Here is a 19,461-nt window from a genome sequence, read left to right as displayed (position 1 = left end):
TCCTCTTCAGTAAACACCAAAGCAAAGAAATCATTTAATCTTTCCGCAATGGCCTTATCTTCTCTAAGTGCCCCTTTAACACCTCGATCATCTAACGGTCCAACTGACTCTCTCACAGGCTTTCTGCTTCGGATATATTTTTTAAAGTTTTTACTGTGCGTTTTTGCCTCTATGGCCAACTTCTTTTCAAATTCTCTCTTAGCCTGTCTTATCAATGTCTTACATTTAACTTGCCAACGCTTATGTATTATCCTATTTTCTTCTATTGGATCCTTCTTCCAATTTTTGAATGAAGATCTTTTGGCTAAAATACATTCTTTCACCTCCCCTTTTAACCATGCCGGTAATCGTTTTGCCTTCTTTCCACCTTTTTTAATGTGTGGAATACATCTGAACTGTGCTTCAAGGATGGTATTTTTTAACTATGACCAAGCCTCTTGCACACTTTTTACCTTTGTAGCTGCTCCTTTTAGTTTTTTTCTAACAATTTTTCTCATTTTATCAAAGTTTCCCTTTTGAAAGTTTAGTGCGAGAGCCGTAGATTTGCTTACTGTCCCCCTTCCAGTCATTAATTCAAATTTGATCATATTATGATCACTATTGCCAAGCGGCCCCACCACCGTTACCTCTCTCACCAAATCCTGTGCTCCACTGAGAATTAGATCTAAAATTGCTCCCTCTCTTGTCGGTTCCTGAACCAATTGCTCCATAAAAATGTCATTTATTCCTTCCAGGAACTTTATATCTCTAGCATGTACCAATGATACATTTACCCAGTCAATATTGGGGTAATTGAAGTCTTCCATTATTACCGTACTACCAATTTGGTTAGCTTCCCTAATTTCTCTTCGCATTTCACTGTCAGTCTCACCATCTTGACCAGGTGGACTGTAGTATACTCCTAGCACTATAGTCTTCCCCAACACACAAGGGATTTCTACCCATAAAGATTCAATTGTGCATTTAGTCTCATGCAGGAAGTTTATCCTGTTGGACTCTATGCCATCCCGGACATAAAGCGCCACACCGCCTCCCGGGTGCTCCTCTCTGTCATTGCGATATAATTTGTACCCCGGTATAGCACTGTCCCATTGGTTGTCCTCCTTCCATCATGTCTCTGAGATGCCAATTAAGTCTATATCATCATTCACTGCTATACATTCTAATTCTCCCATCTTACTTCTTAGACTTCTGGCATTAGCATACAAACATTTCAGTTTGTTTTTTGTTTGTATTTTCATTCTGCTTTTTAATTGATAGGGATAAGTTAGAGTTTTTTAGCTCAGGTGAGTTCTTAGTTACAAGCACTCGGACTACTTTTCTTATTATTGGAACCTCACTGTCGGGATGCCCTAATTCTAATGCATCATTAGAATCCTTTGAAGATACCTCTCTCCGAACCATGTGCTGCTGAGCGACTGTCAGCTTTCCCCTTTCTTCTAGTTTAAAAGCTGCTCTATCTCCTTTTTAAAGGTTAGCGCCAGCAGTCTGGTTCCACTCTGGTTAAGATGGAGCCCATCCCTTCGGAAGAGACTCCCCTTTCCCCAAAAGGTTCCCCAGTTCCTAACAAAACTGAATCCGTCTTCCTTGCACCATCGTCTCATCCATGCATTGAGACTCCGGAGCTCTGCCTGCCTCTGGTGACCTGCGCGTAGAACAGGGAGCATTTCAGAGAATGCTACCCTGGAGGTTCTGAATTTAAGCTTTCTACCTAAGAGCCTAAATTTGGCTTCCAGAACCTCCCTCCCACATTTTCCTATGTCGTTGGTGCCCACATGTACCACGACAGCCGGCTCTTCCCCAGTACGGTCTAAAATCCTATATAGGTGACGAGTGAGGTCCGTCACCTTCGCAGCAGGTAGGCATGTTACCAGGCGATCCTCACACCCACCAGCCACCCAGCTGTCTACATTCCTAATAATCAAATCATCAACTATGAAGGCCGACCTAACCCTTCCCTCCTGGGCAGTAGGCCTTGGGGAGATATCCTCAGTGCGAAAGGACAATGCATCACCTGGAGAGCAGGTCCTTGCTACAGGATCCTTTCCTGCTGCACCAGATTGACGCTCTCCATTCATGAGACTTTCTTCCTCCAAGGCAGCACCAGGGCTGCCAGTCTGAAGTTGGGACTTAAGAACATAAGAAATTGCCATGCTGGGTCAGACCAAGGGTCCATCAAGCCCAGCATCCTGTTTCCAACAGAGGCCAAACCAGGCCACAAGAACCTGGCAATTACCCAAACACTAAGAATATCCCATGCTACTGATGCAATTAATAGCAGTGGCTATTCGCTAATTAAATTTCATTAATAGCTGTTAATGGACTTCTCCTCCAAGAACTTATCCAAACCTATTTTGAATCCAGCTACACTAACTGCACTAACCACATCCTCTGGCAACAAATTCCAGAGCTTTATTGTGCATTGAGTGAAAAAGAATTTTCTCCAGTTGCTAACTTCATGGAATGCCCCCTAGTCCTTCTTTTATTCGAAAGTGTAAATAACCGATTCACATCTACTCGTTGAAGACCTCTCATGATCTTAAAGACCTCTATCATATCCTACCTCAGGCGTCTCTTCTCCAAGCTGAACAGCCCTAACCTCTTCAGCCTTTCCTCATAGGGGAGCTGTTCCATCCCCTTTATCATTTTGGTTGCCCTTCTCTGTACCTTCTCCATTGCAACTATATCTTTTTTGAGATGCGGCGACCAGAATTGTACACAGTATTCCAGGTGTGGTCTCACCATGGAGCGATATAGAGGCATTATGACATTTTCCATTTTATTAACCATTCCTTTCCTAATAATTCCTAACATTCTGTTTGCTTTTTTGACTGCTGCAGCACACTGAGCCCATGATTTTAAAGTATTATCCACTATGATGTCTAGATCTTTTTCCTGGGTGGTAGCTCCTAATATGGAACCTAACATCGTGTAACTACAGCAAGGATTATTTTTCCCTATATGCAACACCTTGCACTTGTCCACATTAAATTTCATCTGCCATTTGGATGCCAATCTTCCAGTCTTGCAAGGTCCCCCTCTAATCTATCACAATCCGCTTGTTATTTAACTACTCTGAATAATTTTGTATCATCCGCAAATTTGATATCCTCACTCGTCGTATTCATTTCCAGATCATTTATATATATATTGAAAAGCACTGGTCCAAGTACAGATCCCTGAGGCACTCCACTGTTTACCCTTTTCCACTGAGAAAATTGACCATTTAATCCTACTCTCTGTTTCCTGTCTTTTAACCAGTTTGTAATCCAGGAAAGGACATCGCCTCCTATCCCATGACTTTTTAGTTTTCTTAGAAGCCTCTCATGAGAAACATAGAAACATAGAAACATAGAAATGACGGCAGAAGAAGACCAAATGGCCCATCTAGTCTGCCCAGCAAGCTTCACACATATTTTCTCTCATACTTATCTGTTTCTCTTAGCTCTTGGTTCTATTTCCCTTCCATCCCCACCTTTAATGTAGAGAGCAGTGATGGAGCTGCATCCAAGTGAAATATCTAGCTTGATTAGTTTGGGGTAGTAGCCGCCGCAATAAGCAAGCTGCACCCATGCTTATTTGTTTTACCCAGACTATGTTATTAGCCCTTATTGGTTGTTTTTCTTCTCCCCTGCCGTTGAAGCAGGGAGCTATGCTGGATATGCGTGACGTATAAGTCTTCTCCCATGCCGTTGAAGCATAGAGCCATGCTGGATGTGCATCGAAAGTGAAGTATCAGGCCCATTTGGTTTGGGGTAGTAACCGCCGTAACAAGCCAGCTACTCCCCGCTTTGTGAGTGCGAACCCTCTTTTCTTCTCCCCTGCCGTTGAAGCAGAGAGCTCTGCTGGATGTGTGAAGTATCAGTTTTTCTTCTCCCCTGCCGTTGAATCAGAGAACTATGCTGTATATGCATTGAAAGTGAAGTATCAGGCTTATTTGATTTGGGGTAGTAACTGCCGTAACAAGCCAGCTACTCCCCTCTTTGTGAGTGTGAATCCTTTTTTCCACATTTCCTCTTGCTGTTGAAGCTTAGAGCGATGTTGGAGTCAAGCCTGTGTATGTTTATTTAATAAGGGTATTGACTCCAGGCAGTAGCCATCATTCTGGCGAGTCACCCACTCTTCATTGGCTTTGTCAAATGCCTTCTGAAAATCCAAATACACTACATCTACCAGTTCACCTTTATCCACATGTTTATTAACCCCTTCAAAAAAATGAAGCAGATTTGTTAGGCAAGACTTCCCTTGGGTAACTCCATGTTGACTGTGTTCCATTAAACCATATCTTTCTATATGCTCTACGATTTTGATCTTGAGAATAGTTTCCACTATTTTTCCCAGCACTGAAGTCAGGCTCACTGGTCTATAGTTACCCGGATCACCCCTGGAGCCTTTTTTAAATATTGGGGCTACATTGGCCACCCTCCAATCTTCAGGTACAATGGATGATTTTAATGATAGGTTACAAAATTTAACTAATAAATCAGAAATTTCATTTTTTAGTTCCTTCAGTACCCTAGGATGCATACCATTTGGTCCAGGTGATTTGCTACTCTTTAGTTTGTCAATCTGGCCTACTACATCTTTCAGGTTCACAATAATTTCATTCAGTTCGTCTGACTCATCACCCCTGAAAACCAGCTCCAGAACTGGTATCTCCCCAACATTCTCATTAGTAAGCACGGAAGCAAAGAATTCATTTAGTCTTTCTGCAATGGCCTTATCTTCACTAAGAGCCCCTTTAACTCCCTCTGTCATCTAATGGTCCAACCAACTTGGCTACTATGTCTCTGAAGGTCTCATCTATATATCTCTCTGTCTGCCTCAGCTCCTCCAGGTCTGCCACTCTAGCCTCCAGAGATCGGACTTGTTCTCTGAGAGCCAGGAGAGCCAGAGCCAGGAGCTCTTTGCATCGCATGCACATGTACAACTTCTCACCAGCGGGTAAAAAATCATACATCTAACACTCGATGCAAAAGTCCAGGGGCTTTGAAAAAGGGGCAGGATGGGGGCGGGGATGGAGGTGGGGCGGCAGTCCGGGGCGGTCCCGAGTCCTCCGGCACAGTGGCTGTGCCAGGGGACGGTGCGCCGGCAGCTGGCCGGCGCGCGTAACTTAGACAACAAATGTAGGGGGGGATTTAGGTAGGGGGTGGGTTAGATAGGGGAAGGGAGAGGAAGGTGGGGGGGAGTCAAAGGAAAGTTCCCTCCGAGGCCGCTTCGATTTCGGAGCGGCCTTGGAGGGAACTGTGAAAGCCATCAGGCCTCCCCCCTAGGGTCGGCACGCGCATGGTGCACAAGTGTGCTTCCCCTTGCACGCGCCAACCCTGGATTTTATAACATGCACGCGGAAGCGTGCGAATGTTATAAAATTGGGTGTACATTTGTGCGCGCTGGGTAGTGCGCACAAATGTACCCCTCATGCGCTCCTCTAAAAATCTGCCCCTATATGTCTACTAGTGGCCTACAGGGAAATGATCAAACTCTCAATAAGGGTTTGTTTGTTTTTTTAAAGTGTCCCCTGCCTATAAAATAAAGGATGAGCAAGGCGTGGGTAGGTGAGGGGTGGGTAGGTGAAGGGTGGGAGGGTTGGGAAAAACAAACAATCTAACTTCAGTTAGTCAGCCAGAGTGACTCACTGCTCTCTTGATTAACAAATGTTGGTACCTAATCAAACCAAATCACACTACCTCAACACCTTTCCAAGGTGAGTAACTGAGCTGAACTTTTCAACCTTTTTACTTAGGTATACACTGCTCCTAGCTTATTTCTAGATTCTGGCTACTTTTTTCTTTTTTTTCTTTTTTATATACAAACACTCTAACCTCTGCTTACTGGCTGCCTTACAGACTATTAAAAATAAACACACTAACTACTGCTTACTAGCTGCCTTACTGACTGACTATTTAAAAAATACAGTCTAACTTCTGTTTATTCACTGTCTTACTGACTATTAAAAGCACAAACACACTAAATAATATTCCCAAATAGTTAACTTTGCCCCAATACTTTTAAAAAAGACAATGTCCCAAGCAAAAACTTACTGATTCCTTTCAGCCACCAGCTGTTATTCAAGTTTACTTAGGAAATAGCCATTGCTATTAATTGCATCAGTAGCATGGGATCTTCTTAGTGTTTGGGTAATTGCCAGGTTCTTGTGGCCTGGTTTGGCCTCTGTTGGAAACAGGATGCTGGGCTTGATGGACCCTTGGTCTGACCCAGCATAGCAATTTCTTATGTTCTTATTTTATAAAACAAAGTATATTGAGGGGGGTGCTCAAAAGTCAAGTAATGAGTGGATTGACAACTGACAGTAGTCTGTAACCTTCCTCCCCCCTCCCCCGCCTCCCCTCCCAAAGCATGAGGTTTAGTGTGGTGTCCAGTTATGGTCCATGGAAAGGTTGGCCACCCTAAGGTACAGTAAGCCTCTACCCCAAAGTGCTTATACTTTATCAGGCTAATTTAAAAATGAGCGCACATGCAAGTGGAGATACCTTGGAAATTTATATCATGTACACACTTGTATGCATATACTGTCATACCTAAGTTCCCCTCCTGCTACCCCACTACCCTACTACCCTTTTACCCTATACCCTACTACCCTCACCCTCCTACTTTTTCACCTTATTACCCTTTATAATTATTGTACTATTTGTACTATTTGTATATAATTCATGCATCAACCTATTGTAATTATTTTATTACTATTACGCCTGTTTTTACATTGCCATATACCTTCTTTCAGTTGCTCTAGTTAAGCATTGTTATAATTTTCTAATGGTCCTTCTTTAGTTGAACGTTAATTGTAAAGCACTGCTGCTATTTTCTATCTGTTCTAGCACTGCTGCTGAAACTTTGTTTGTATGTGAACCGTCATGATGTTACTAAACGAATGGCGGTATATAAAGAACCTCAAATAAATAAATAAATAAATAAATAAATATGTATGCTCTAATTTTAAGAGGTTACTTGAGCAAATCTACTTCGTGTATCTTCCATAGGACTTTGCTGGCTTCAATGTGTGTATATAAGCAGATTTTAAAACATGCTCGCGTGAGTGACATTCCCAGTGTTTCCAATGACTTCACCAGTTTGCCCAGTCAATCTCAAGGTCATCCAGACCGCTCTGCTTCTTCATCCTGCATGCCTCATTGCTCTAACCACTAGGCCCCTTCTCATTAGAAATTATTCTCATCCCTTTCTCACTGAACTTTCTGTAATCTGCATTATCCCAGCACAGAGCATGGCTTATGGGAAAAGCCTAAGTTTTCCAGAGCTCATCAGGAAGAAACGGGATGGGGAAACACTGCAGAGGGAAGATATCAAGCACTTTATCCAGGCTGTGACACAGGGATCAATCCAAGACTGTCAGATAGGTAAGAAACACATCCACAGAATCCCTGCTTTGTCAACAACTTGCGTGCTACCTCCTGTCTCTCACGCTAGTGGCTTTCAACCTTTTTTTTAGGTTAAGGAATCCTGAGGAACCTGTTTGGGGTGGAAGGGTTCCCACTTAGAAATGAATCTTTCTGATCTATTTCATCTTTTCCAACCAGAGTATATATCAATACAGCTAACATACAATCGTGTTTCACTACACCCCCATCTCTGTGGTAGCAACAATGTCCAGACCAGCAAATGGCAGTAACAAGACTAAAAGCAATTTAATAGCAGCCATTTCTTTTACAATAACCTTGGGCTCCTCACTTTCTGCCCTCTCAGGGGCTTTCTTGATGGCTGTTCGACTGTGTGGAATGGAGCCCGAAGAAATGCTGTCACTCACCCTAGAGATGATGTCCTCTGGAACAGTCCTGGAGTGGCCAGAGAGGTGGCATGGCCTTGTTGTGGACAAGCATTCCACGGGTGGCGTGGGGGATAAGGTCAGCCTGCCCCTGGCTCCAGCCTTGGCAGCCTGTGGCTGTAAGGTGAGTGAGGTTATTTGAGGGAGAGCAGGGGAAGGGGAGGTGAAGGGTTGTGTCCATGCTGGGTGTGATCTGCCTCTTGTGATGTTATTGGTTCTGTGTCCAGCAATAGATTATACTTGTGTAACCCCAACCTGAGTCCCATAAACTAAAAGCGGTTTTTTGTGTGGTCCTAGCACCATCTCTTCTGTAACACCAAAAGCACAACATAACCAACCAGACCTGAACAGAGGTTAATTAAAAATATTGGATTGGGGTAAAAACAATCTGTTATTGCTGGTACAAGACCAGAAATTAGGGTCTGGGCCACCCTTGGAATGGCTGGACTATAAGAAAAATGAAGCGGCGGCCAGTGGTAGCTTATAGCCTGACCGATTTTTCGAGGCATGAGTTTCCAGGTCACTTCGTCAGATGCATGTGATGAAATGGGATTCTTGCCCTGGAAAGCTCATCCCTCAATAAATTGGTTAGTTTATAGGCTGCCACCAGCCTCTTTGTCATTTCTGTAACTACAGGGCTTCAATAAAGTACCATTTTCCATAGAATGAAAAACTCGAGAGCAAGGAGTCACCATACCAAGGTGAAGAGAGGGAGGCTGAAAAGGAATGTGAGAAAATATCTTCTCATGGAGAGGGTGGTGGACATTTGGGCCAGACTCCCAGTAGAGTTTATAAGAGCCAAAACAGTATCAGAATTCAAGCAGACATGGGATAGATACAAAGGTACCGTAATGAAAGGAGGGAGAAGACCACAGATCGAGTAACACCTGTGGAAGCACAGCAGGCAAGCACACGTGGGCAGATGGGGAGATTACGCTGTCCTTTTCTGCTGATTTCTGTTCTGTCTCTGTTTTTCCCCTCCCCCCATTGTCCCATGCTTATTCAGGTCCCCTCCTCGCCCACTCTCATTCTTCTCTCCTTCCCTCCTCTTTCATCCTCAATTCTTTCCACTCCCCTCCTCTCTCATCTTCATTCTATGGCGAATGTTCCCATTCTCCTTTCTTCCCTCTCATCTTCTCCTCCCTCGTCGTTCCTTCTTCTTTCCTGACCTCCCTCCCTTCTATCTTCCCCCAGCTTATTTCATATCAGACCTGAACAGAAATCTTCTTCCAGTCAAGATGAGGAACCAGTTCCACACATGACTAATCTTCTGGGATCCACAGTCTCCGTTGGGTGGGGCGGGTAGACAGGAAATCATCCCCCAGCCCTTTCTGCCCTAGGACATATATATTACTGATCAGTGAGGAGACCTGCCTGGACTAGGGCATTAAACAGAAAACCAGCCCCCCCCCTCCCCCCCAGATGAACCTAACAGGAGTATTAGAATGTAACCAGCTTTAAGATGGAACGGAAATATTCTTGTCTTCCTCAGGTGCCCATGATCAGCGGTAGAGGGTTGATGCACACCGGGGGCACGCTGGATAAACTGGAGTCTGTGCCGGGATTCAGCGTTCATCAGAATGCTGAGCAGGTGATGAAGCCATGGCGAGATGAGCTGCAAATGCCCAGGGCATTAGTGACATTACTTTCTCTTTACTTTCCCCTTTCTCATGACTTTACCTTTCACCCAGGATGCCAAGCACATTTTAAAAGATGATAGGTGCACAAAGTTGAGAAAACAGAGACAAATGAAAAAAAAAAAAAAAAAAGAGGGAGCATGGGAAGAGAGTGTTTTTAATGTGATTTCCATATAGGAAGGGATAAGGCCCAGCCAAATTTAACAGGAGAATTGGTCCAAAAACATGGCGCACCAAGAAAAGGCGTGCAGGAATGGGCTGGAGGAATTCTAGAGTAAAGTCGCTCACAAAAGCAGTTGTGGTGGGAGCAGAGAGAGATGAGCTGCCCAAAAGGTAGATAGCATCAAGACCAGAAATCTAGATACGGACTAACAGAATCACTGGCCATAAAGATAGACATGGCTTATTAGCAAGGGGAAGTCTTGTCTTACCCATCTTTTAGAATTTTTTGAGGGTGTAAATAAGCATGTAGATAAAGGTGAGCCAGTTGATACAGTGTATTTGGATTTTCAGAAGGCGTTTGACAAAGTCCCCCATGAGAGACTCCTCAGGAAATTGCAAAGTCATCGAATGGGAGGCAATGTCCTATTGTGGATAGGTAAACTGATTAAAAGGCCAGGAACAAAGAAGAAAGTTTCTTAGTGGAGTACCTCAGGGATCTATTCTGGGATCTGTGCTGTTTAACATATTCACAACTGATCTAGAAGAGGGAAGGACGAGTGAGGTGATCAGATCTGCAGATGACACAAAATTATTCAAATTTGCTAAAGCAGCAGCAGATTGCGAGGCACTGCAAAAGGACCCTGTGAGACTAGGAGACTGGGCAACTCAATGGCAGATGAAATTTAATGTGGAAAAGTGCAAAGGGTCGCACATAGAGAAAAGTAATCCCAATTACAGGTACATGATCGTGGGCTTTGTATTGGAAGTCTTTAGCCAGGAAAAGGACCTTGGAGTCCTCGTGACCAACAGATCGAAATCCTCAGTTCAGTGTGTGGCGGCAGTCAAGAAAACAGATAGAATGTTAGGAATGATCTGAAAAGGGGAATGGAGAACGAAATGTAAAATATCATATTGCCTCTGTACTGAGCGATGGTGCGACCACACTTTCAGTATTGTGTGCAGTTCTGGTCGTCCCATCTCAACAGAGACACAGCAGAACTAGAAAAGATGCAGAGGAGAGCAAAAAAATGATAAAGGGGGTGGAAAATATCTCCTATGATGAGAAGCTTCCCAGGCTAGGGCTCTTCAGCTTGGAAAAGAGATGGCTGAGGAGGGCATGATAGAAATTATCAAACGTACGAGTAGAGTGGAACTACCCAATGGAAGCTATCCAATGGTTGCAGGACTCCTACATTCTTCTTTTTATTAGAAGGCGGATTAAGTGTCAGGAACTCTATTACTCAGTTGTTTTATTAATGTGTGTGTATTTGTCAAATCTGAATTTAATTGTTTTTATTGTGCATCGCTTAGGCCATCTTAGGTTAAGCGATTAACACAGTTTAATAAATGTAAAAAATGTGAAATGAATGAATAAATAAAGAATGGTTATCTACTGATTCAAACAAGGGGACACACCGTGCAGATTAAAAACAAATTATAGAAAATACTTTTTCACTCAGTGCATTATCAAGCTGTGGAATCTGTTGCCAGAGGACGTGGTTAAGGCAGTGAGCACAGCAAGGTTTAAAAGATATTTGGACAAATTCCTGGAGGAAAAGTCCATAACACATTATTAGGCAGGTAGGATAAAGAGAGCTATTGATATCTCTTACAGTGAGTACCAGGAATTAGATCTACTTTATGGGATTTGCCAGGTACTTGCAACCTAGACTGGCCACTGTCGGAGACAGAATAATGGGCTCAATGTTCTAATCCAGCATGGCAAGCCTTATGTTTTATGACAAACGCATATGACATATACTTTTCACCAACGGTTTCCTGCTGTTTTATTGTTTTATTTACTGTTTATCTATTATGGCTACTGACACATTAAAAGTGCCTCCTGTGTTCAGAGACCGTGAATCTGGCATGGTCTGTATAGTTAAATACTGTACCGAAGGTTCAGAGGGGAGGTATGAGATGGGAAGATAAGGGGAGGGTACAGAAAGGAAGAAAAAAGGAGGGAGGAGACAGAGACATTAGATCAGCAGATGTCGTCAAGATATTTTTCAGAGATGATTAAGATATTTGAATGGTTCTTGGAAAGGGACTCCAGCAGAACTGAAGAGCCACTAACAGCATTGATGATGATGAAGACATTACCCAGCTCCTGGAGGTGGGGAGGGACTCTGGTAAGGGTAGATGTGGAAATGCTAACAGATCTTGTTCCCACAGATATGGAAGATCCTGGATGAGGTGGGCTGTTGCATCATAGGCCAGACTGAAGAGCTAGTTCCAGCAGATAAAATCCTCTATGCCATGAGAGATGTCACAGCTACTGTGGACAGTCTGCCATTGATTACAAGTATGACTGCGAGGAGCCTTCCTCTACTGTGTCTCAGAAACAATAAACCTTAGTAACACACGTGAGAGCAGCCATGCACCGAATCTTAGATTCTAATGGACAATTGTGCAGGAATGAGTACCAATGAGTGAGAATGTGTGGAAACACGACTACCATTGTACCACTAAGCAATATTTTCAGGAATGTGTGCTAATGCACTAATAAACCATTAGGGCAAGCATTCAGAAATGTGCATGTGACAGGATGGATAGAACTTGTGCTAGGAGATCTGGAGCCCACGTGGTTAAAGGTTCCTGAAACTGAAAACAGTACAATAGTAGGAAAGTGAAGCGCAAGCCTGAGGAGGAGCAAATTCTTATGCACATGTTGTCTAAGAGGTCAGCTGCATAGTCTGAGTGGGTCTCTAAGGTGGAGGCTGGTATGGGTCTGGCTCTCCCTGTTTCTTATGCTCTGGTGCATTGTAGGGACTGTAGAAACCACCTCCACGTTGACGCACACTCACACACACTGTCTCTACTCCAGTGTCCCTGGTTACAGGGAAAATACAGCAAGGCCGGAAGGCCTCACTGCGATGCTGCTAGAGTGAGAACCTTACCGTCCTATTGTCTGGACTCAAATTTCCCTGAAAGAAGGGATGTAGACAGCTGTTCTTGACTTGGTCAAAAGGTTGAAGGTCCAAACCTCTGTCTGCACCTTTAATAAAGGGTACTAGAAAGCACTTACACATTAATGGAACAATTTTCACAATCATTTACCCAAGTAAATTGCTATTTAACCAGGTAAAATGACTTGGCGGGACATTGCCCTTCTCTGCCCAGGAAAGAAATTTGCGGCAGCCTCCACAGAGTGCATAGTGCCTGCCATGTTAAAAAGAGGAATTCTTGTGGGCATTTTGAAGTTGATAGTGGTAAAACAGCATGTAAGCATTTTATTTTCAAATGTACGCAGACTGTTTTGCCCCTTTTTGTCCTCCTGTACAAATAGCGGGTAGGCAGTTTTCGCGTGCCTACATTGCAGCTGTGAACGCTCAAAGAGATGTAATGCGGGCAGCTTCCCCTTGAAAAATGGATGCAATGGACCTGGGCTAAATGTGCCAGCATACATTGCAAGCAACGCCCCCTCAATTTAACATGAAGCTTGTCTCTGCCGCCACTCCCCTCTTGGCTGCCTTGTGACAGTGTTCAATCAACAGGAAATGCATACTAACACACTAATGTAGTCAAGGGCATGTTTGCCATGGTGTATACTATGGGCAAGCATGCAGTTCTCTGTGCCCATGAATTAAAATCCACTGCATAAAGATAAGATCATTCCCCCATTTCAGGCTCTGTATTAAACCTTTTCTTGGTATCCAGGTTCTGTGATCTGTAAGAAGGCAGCAGAATCCCTCACTGCACTGGTGTTGGATGTGAAGTATGGGAGTGCAGCCCTCTACAAGACTTTGGACAGTGCCAGAGAGCTGGCTCAGAGCCTGGTGAGTATCAGCTAACCAACTGTCCTTTAACAATACTCGGTAAGGGAGTGTTAGCCCTGAGCCCAGAAAGGGTCAGCTATCCTCCAGTCAGCATCAGGTCCCTTCATGGTAGTTGTACAGTATGAGTTCATGTGGTTTAAGGATTATAGATGAACCCTTTTATATAGAAACATAGAAATGATGATAGAAGAAGACCAAACGGCCCATCCAGTCTGCTCAGCAAGCTTTCACACTTATTTTTTCTCATACTTATCTGTTACTCTTGGCCCTTATTAGTAACTTTTTGGTTCTAGTTACCTTCCACCCCCACCATTGATGTAGAGAGCAGTGCTGGAGCTACATCAAAGTGAAGAATCAAGTTTAATTGGTTAGGGGTAGTAACCGCCGCAACAAGCAAGCTACACCCATGCTTATTTGTTTACCCAGCCTGTGCAATTCAGTCCTTGTTGGTTGTTGTCTGAATATAAATCCTCTTTTCTTCATTCCCCCTGCCGTTGAAACAGTGAGCTGCACTGGATGGGGCCGATTTTAAATTTTGCGTGCGCGGGGTACATTTGTGCGCGCTACCCAGCGCGCACAAATGTACCCCGCGCACGCAAATGTACCCCGACCCGGTTTTATAACATGCGCTCGTTGCCGCGCGCATGTTATAAAATCCAGGGTCGGCACGCAAGGGGGTGCACACTTGTGCACCTTGCGCGCGCCGAACCCTAGGGGAGGCCCGATGGCTTTCCCCATTCCCTCCAAGGCCGCTCCAAAATTGGAGCGGCCTTGGAGGGAACTTTTTTTTGGTCCCCCCCACCTTTCCCCACCTAACCCAACCCCCAGCCCTACCTAAATCCCCCCCTACCTTGTTTCGCAGAGTTACGCCTGCCTCTGGCAAGCGTAACTTGCGCGCACCAGTGTGCCAGGCCCCGACACAGGCCGCTATGTCGGGGCACTCGGACCCGCCCCCGAACCTCCGTCCCGCCCATGGCCCCACCCACAGCCCACCCATTTTTCAAAGCCCCGGGACATACACGTCCCGGGGCTTGTGCGTGCCGCCGAGTCTATGCAAAATAGGCTCAGCGTGCGCAGGGGTAGGTTTTCGGGGGTTACGCGCGTATCTTACATTCGTAACCCTTTGAAAATCTACCCCGATATGTATTCCAAGAGAAGTATCAGGCTTAATTGATTTGGGGTAGTAACCACCGTAACAAGCAAGCTACACCCATGCTTATTTGTTTACCCAGACTATGCAATTCAGTCCTTGTTGGTTGTCTGAATGTGAATCCTCTTATCTTCATTCCCTCCTGCCGTTGAAGCAGAGAGCTATGCTGGATATGCATTGAAAGTGAAGTATCAGGCTTATTTGATTTGGGGTAGTAACCGCCACAACAAGCAAGCTACTCCCACGCTTTTTTGTGAATGCAAATCCTTTTTTCCACATTTCCTCTTGCCATTGAAGCATAGAGCAATGTTGGAGTCGCATTAACCGTGAGTATTTTTTATTGAATAAGGGTATTAATCATCAGGTAGTAGCTGGTTCATGCAAGCCACCTCCATGCCTCTTCTCTTCATTCAAATCCTTTAGACTTTATGGATCCAAAGTGTTTATCCCCCATCCCTTTGAAATCCTTCACAGTTTTGGTCTTCACCAGGGTGTTCCAGGCATCTACCACCCTCTCCGTGAAGAAATACTTCCTGACATTGGTTCTGAGTCTTCCTCCCTGGAGTTTTAACTCATGACCTCTGGTTCTGCTGATTTTTTTCCAACGGAAAAGGTTTGTCGTTGACTTTGGATCATTAAAACCTTTCAAGTATCTGAAAGTCTGTATCATATCACCCCTGCTCCTCCATTCCTCCAGGTGTACATATTTAGATTCTTCAATCTCTCCTCATAAGTCATTCGATGAAGACCATCCACCTTTTTGGTCGCCCTTCTCTGGACCGCCTCCATCCTGTCTCTGTCCCTTCGGAGATACGGTCTCCAGAACTGAGCACAGTACTCCAGGTGAGGCCTCACCAAGGACCTGTACAAGGTGATAATCACTTCCCTTTTCTTACTCGATATTCCTCTTTCTATACAGCCCAGCATTCTTCTGGCTTTTTCTATTGCCTTGTCACATTGTTTCGCCAACTTCAGATGGTTAGACACTATCACCCCAAGGTCTCTCTCCTGCTCCGTGCACATCAGCCCTTCACCCCCCATCGAATACATTTCTTTCGGATTTCCACACCCCATATGCATGACTCTGCACTTCTTGGCATTGAATCTCAGCTGCCATATCTTCGACCAGTCTTCCAGCTTCCTTAAATCCCGTCTCATTTTCTCCACTCTGTTGCAGATCTTAGTATCATCCGCAAATAGACAAACCTTACCTTCTATCCCATCTGTGATGTCACTCACAAAGATATTAAACAGGACCAGTCCCAACACCGACCCTTGCGGCACTGCATTCATCACTGCTCTCTCTTCTGAGTAAATTCCATTTACCATCACACATTGTCTTATATCCTTCAACCAGTTTGCTATCCAGGCCACCACCTTGGCACTCACTCCCAAGCTTCTCATTTTATTTACAAGCCTCCTTTAACTTTGCTAAAGTCCAAGTAGATGACATTGAGTGCTCTTCCTCGATCCAGTTCCTTAGTCACCCAATCAAAAAAGTCAATCAGATTTGTCTGACAGGACCTTTCCTTGGTGAAACCATGCTGCCTCTGGTCCAGCAATTCTGCTGCTTGAGGATAGTTCACTATTCTTTCCTTCAGCAGTGACTCCAATACTTTTCCCACCACCGAGGTGAGGCTAACTGGCCTATAGACTCATGCATGTCCTGTCTTGCTAGCAGAATAAGTTGGCTGCTGTCTTTCTGCCTTCAGGCAGACTGGATGGCCCAATATGGTCTTTATCTGCCATCATTTACTGTGATGCCTGTCTGCCATTTCTACCCAATGTCTTGATCCAAAGCAAGAGGGATACGGAGCAAGAGTGTGCTCAACTGTTGCTACTCTCAGATTGGTAGAGATCATATATGAAGACCCATTGGTTTCAGCTCCTTAAGCACAGATGAGTCAATCTTGTTTTTATCTCCTCTGTTTCAAAGATTGTTATATGATAAGCTCCCAGAATGTGTCATAACAGCAGTTGAACAATCAAGACTGACTCACTTGTTCTTTGGAACCTGCAGCCATGGGGTTTCCTTTAGATCAGTCTTCACAATTTTCCTGGGAAGTCACTAAAGATCATGAGTAAACATTTCAGCCAGAAGTTGAGCTCCATGATCTTTTCATTGAAAGGGAACTATGTTATCAGGAATTCAATGCCCATTAGTGAAGTCCCTCAGAATTTATAGGTTCAAATGCCCAGCAAGCAACTTTCATAAGTGTTACATTCTTGGCAATATATTATTTCTTGTTTTTGAGGCCCATTTATCCAAGTCTAGCTATCAGATGCTATTTCGCCATCTTACTGTGCTTCTCAGTTCTCAGTCCCATTCTGGCATCTCATCACATGGCCCCCACAGGGCAACCAAAGCCAAATGGCTACTTAACTGTTTAATTGCCTCCTGAGTTTGATAGCTATATGCTCTGTAACAATTTTTACTCCCTTCATATCTCCTCTGCAATAGAGTTAAAGCTTCTGGTGTTGGCCTTAGGAGCTTGCACCACTATCCATAATTACTAAGAGATCACTGAGCGAGATCTCCTTTCACATAGGACAAATTCCAACCTCTCCTCTCTCCCAGAAGCTCAATTGTACATTGGAAGCCCTAAGATGTGGGAGAGACATTTGGTTGTTCTGAAAACTGGATTTCCTGATCCATTCTTGGGGCCTCACAGAGACCATTTTATGAATATTGATACCTATTGGAGAGGATGTGAGGACAGAATAGGCAAGAGCTGCATAGAGCAATATCCAAGGTGACCATTTTGGTTAATGAAATTTAATTCCTGAGCCTCTTTTTTTGTTATTTTCTCTTTCTTGTTTACCTTTCTTCTCCATTTCTTTACATCCTATTTTCTTTTCTTTAACCTTCTCTCATCCTTTTTCCTCTGGCAGGTCACTGTAGGAAACCAAATGGGGATGAACACTGCAGCTCTCCTTACCAAAATGGACTGTCCCATTGGAAGGCAGATTGGCAACTCCCTGGAGGTCATAGAATCCCTGGAGTGTCTGAAGGGCCGAGGTCCTGCTGACTTGAGAGAACTTGTGACCAAGACAGGTGTGGCGAGTTGAATGCAGTTCATAGAGATACGCTGTAAATGAGTAGCATTAGGGATAATGTGGGATCTAGCCAGTAGTTTTATATAGCTTCTCTAAGAGGACTCTTGGCTACTCTAATATCCAGTGTAATCAGAGGTGGATATCTCAGAGAGTAATGAACACACCTTTATTAAAATGCATTAGGCTAGAGAACACAACTGAAAAATGTCCAAATATTTATGCAGACTGAGGGCAGAGTAATATGGTAACATAGTAAATGACTCAAAGAAATCCACTATCTATGCTCCTGTAAATAAACAGACCTTGTGGAACTATTGCTCCAGTTTCAGTTTGACCTTCTTGATGGAAGTCATTTTCACCAAATAGATAAGAGACTATTAGCTATCTGCTGGTGTACATAAATGTAGGCCTTTCCATGGAGTTCTGTCATCCCATGAGGGGTCTAGTTAGCCCTAAGCAGCGAGTGTTTCACCTTGGGTGGTCTACTATACCATCTATTCAACCAAGACCATTTGAGAACATGGTAACCAAGGTGGGGATTGGAACCCACCTGCTAACCAATGGTTCCATATGGATTTGTAGTTCTGATTTTCTCAGAGAAATCAATGGGACAATTAGAACTACAAGTCCCTGCATGCAAAAGGATAAAAAATCAGGACTGGATTATTTATTCCTTTATTTTAGAAATGTATTTCTCACTTTAAAGCAGGCATACCTAGGTGAGGTACAACATGGAAATAAAAAATATAAAAGATAAAATCAAAACCCTATATAAAAATCTATAAATTAAAGCAATTGATGAAGCCTGTTTCTCAGGGCATGGAGACAGGTGATAACCCCCCCCCCCCCCCCCCCCAACCACCACAGTGAGAGCCGTTCGGCAGTCAAAAGAAGGTTGGACTCAATGGACCTCTGGTCTTCTTTCAACCCAACCAACTCTGTAAACATAAGGAAAAGCTGGCAACTCTGGTGTTTTTGTCTCAGGGGAGTGCAAAATGGTTTCCTGAGAAATGCTCATCCTGATTTTGCAGTGACTGGGAAGATCATCTCTATCACATCTCTTTCGTGGATTACAAACTGGCTAAAAGACAGGAAACAGAGAGTAGGATTAAATGGACAATTTTCGCAGTGGAAGGGAGTGGGCAGTGGCGTGCCTCAGGGATCTGTATTGGGACCCTTACTTTTCAATATATTTATAAATGATCTGGAAAGAAATACGACAAGTGAGGTAATCAAATTTGCAGATGATACAAAATTGTTCAGAGTAGTTAAATCAAAAGCAGATTGTGATAAATTGCAGGAAGACCTTGTGAGACTGGAAAATTGGGCATCAAAATGGCAGATGAAATTGAATGTGGATAAGTGCAAGGTGATGCATATAGGGAAAAATAACCCGTGCTATAGTTACACAATGTTGGATTCCATATTAGGTGCTACAACGCAAGAAAGAGATCTAGGCGTCATAGTGGATAACACATTGAAATCGTTGGTTCAGTGTGCTGCGGCAGTCAAAAAAGCAAACAGAGTGTTGGGAATTAATAGAAAGGGAATGGTGAATAAAACGGAAAATGTCATAATGCCTCTGTATCGCTCCATGGTGAGACCACACCTTGAATATTGTGTACAATTCTGGTCGCCGCATCTCAAAAAAGATATAAATGCGATGGAGAAGTACAGAGAAGGGCGACCAAAATGATAAAGGGAATGGAACAGCTCCCCTATGAGGAAAGACTAAAGAGGTTAGGACTTTTCAGCTTGGAGAAGAGACGGCTGAGGGGGGATATGATAGAGGAGTTTAAAATCATCAGAGGTCTAGAACGGGTAGATGTGAATCGGTTATTTAGTCTTTCGGATAATAGAAAGACTAGGGGGCACTCC

The 19,461-nt window shown here is 43.9% G+C and overlaps 1 protein-coding gene across 2 annotated transcripts in view; it reads left to right on the top strand.

Moving 5' to 3' along the window:
• TYMP (thymidine phosphorylase) overlaps positions 1 to 19,461 on the top strand; it is a 59,731-nt gene that overhangs the window by 27,877 nt on the left and 12,393 nt on the right. For both annotated transcript variants that reach the window (XM_029616926.1, XM_029616925.1), the window contains exons 2-7: positions 7,233 to 7,373; positions 7,720 to 7,922; positions 9,291 to 9,389; positions 11,773 to 11,902; positions 13,258 to 13,376; positions 17,419 to 17,581. In XM_029616926.1, coding sequence (XP_029472786.1) covers positions 7,241 to 7,373; positions 7,720 to 7,922; positions 9,291 to 9,389; positions 11,773 to 11,902; positions 13,258 to 13,376; positions 17,419 to 17,581 — 847 coding nt within the window. In that variant the 5' untranslated portion in view covers positions 7,233 to 7,240. The remainder of the gene's footprint in view (positions 1 to 7,232; positions 7,374 to 7,719; positions 7,923 to 9,290; positions 9,390 to 11,772; positions 11,903 to 13,257; positions 13,377 to 17,418; positions 17,582 to 19,461) is intronic.

This window comes from Rhinatrema bivittatum, chromosome 9 (genome assembly GCF_901001135.1).
Source record: "Rhinatrema bivittatum chromosome 9, aRhiBiv1.1, whole genome shotgun sequence".
NCBI lineage: Eukaryota > Metazoa > Chordata > Amphibia > Gymnophiona > Rhinatrematidae > Rhinatrema > Rhinatrema bivittatum.
This window is presented reverse-complemented; position numbering and strand designations above follow the sequence as displayed.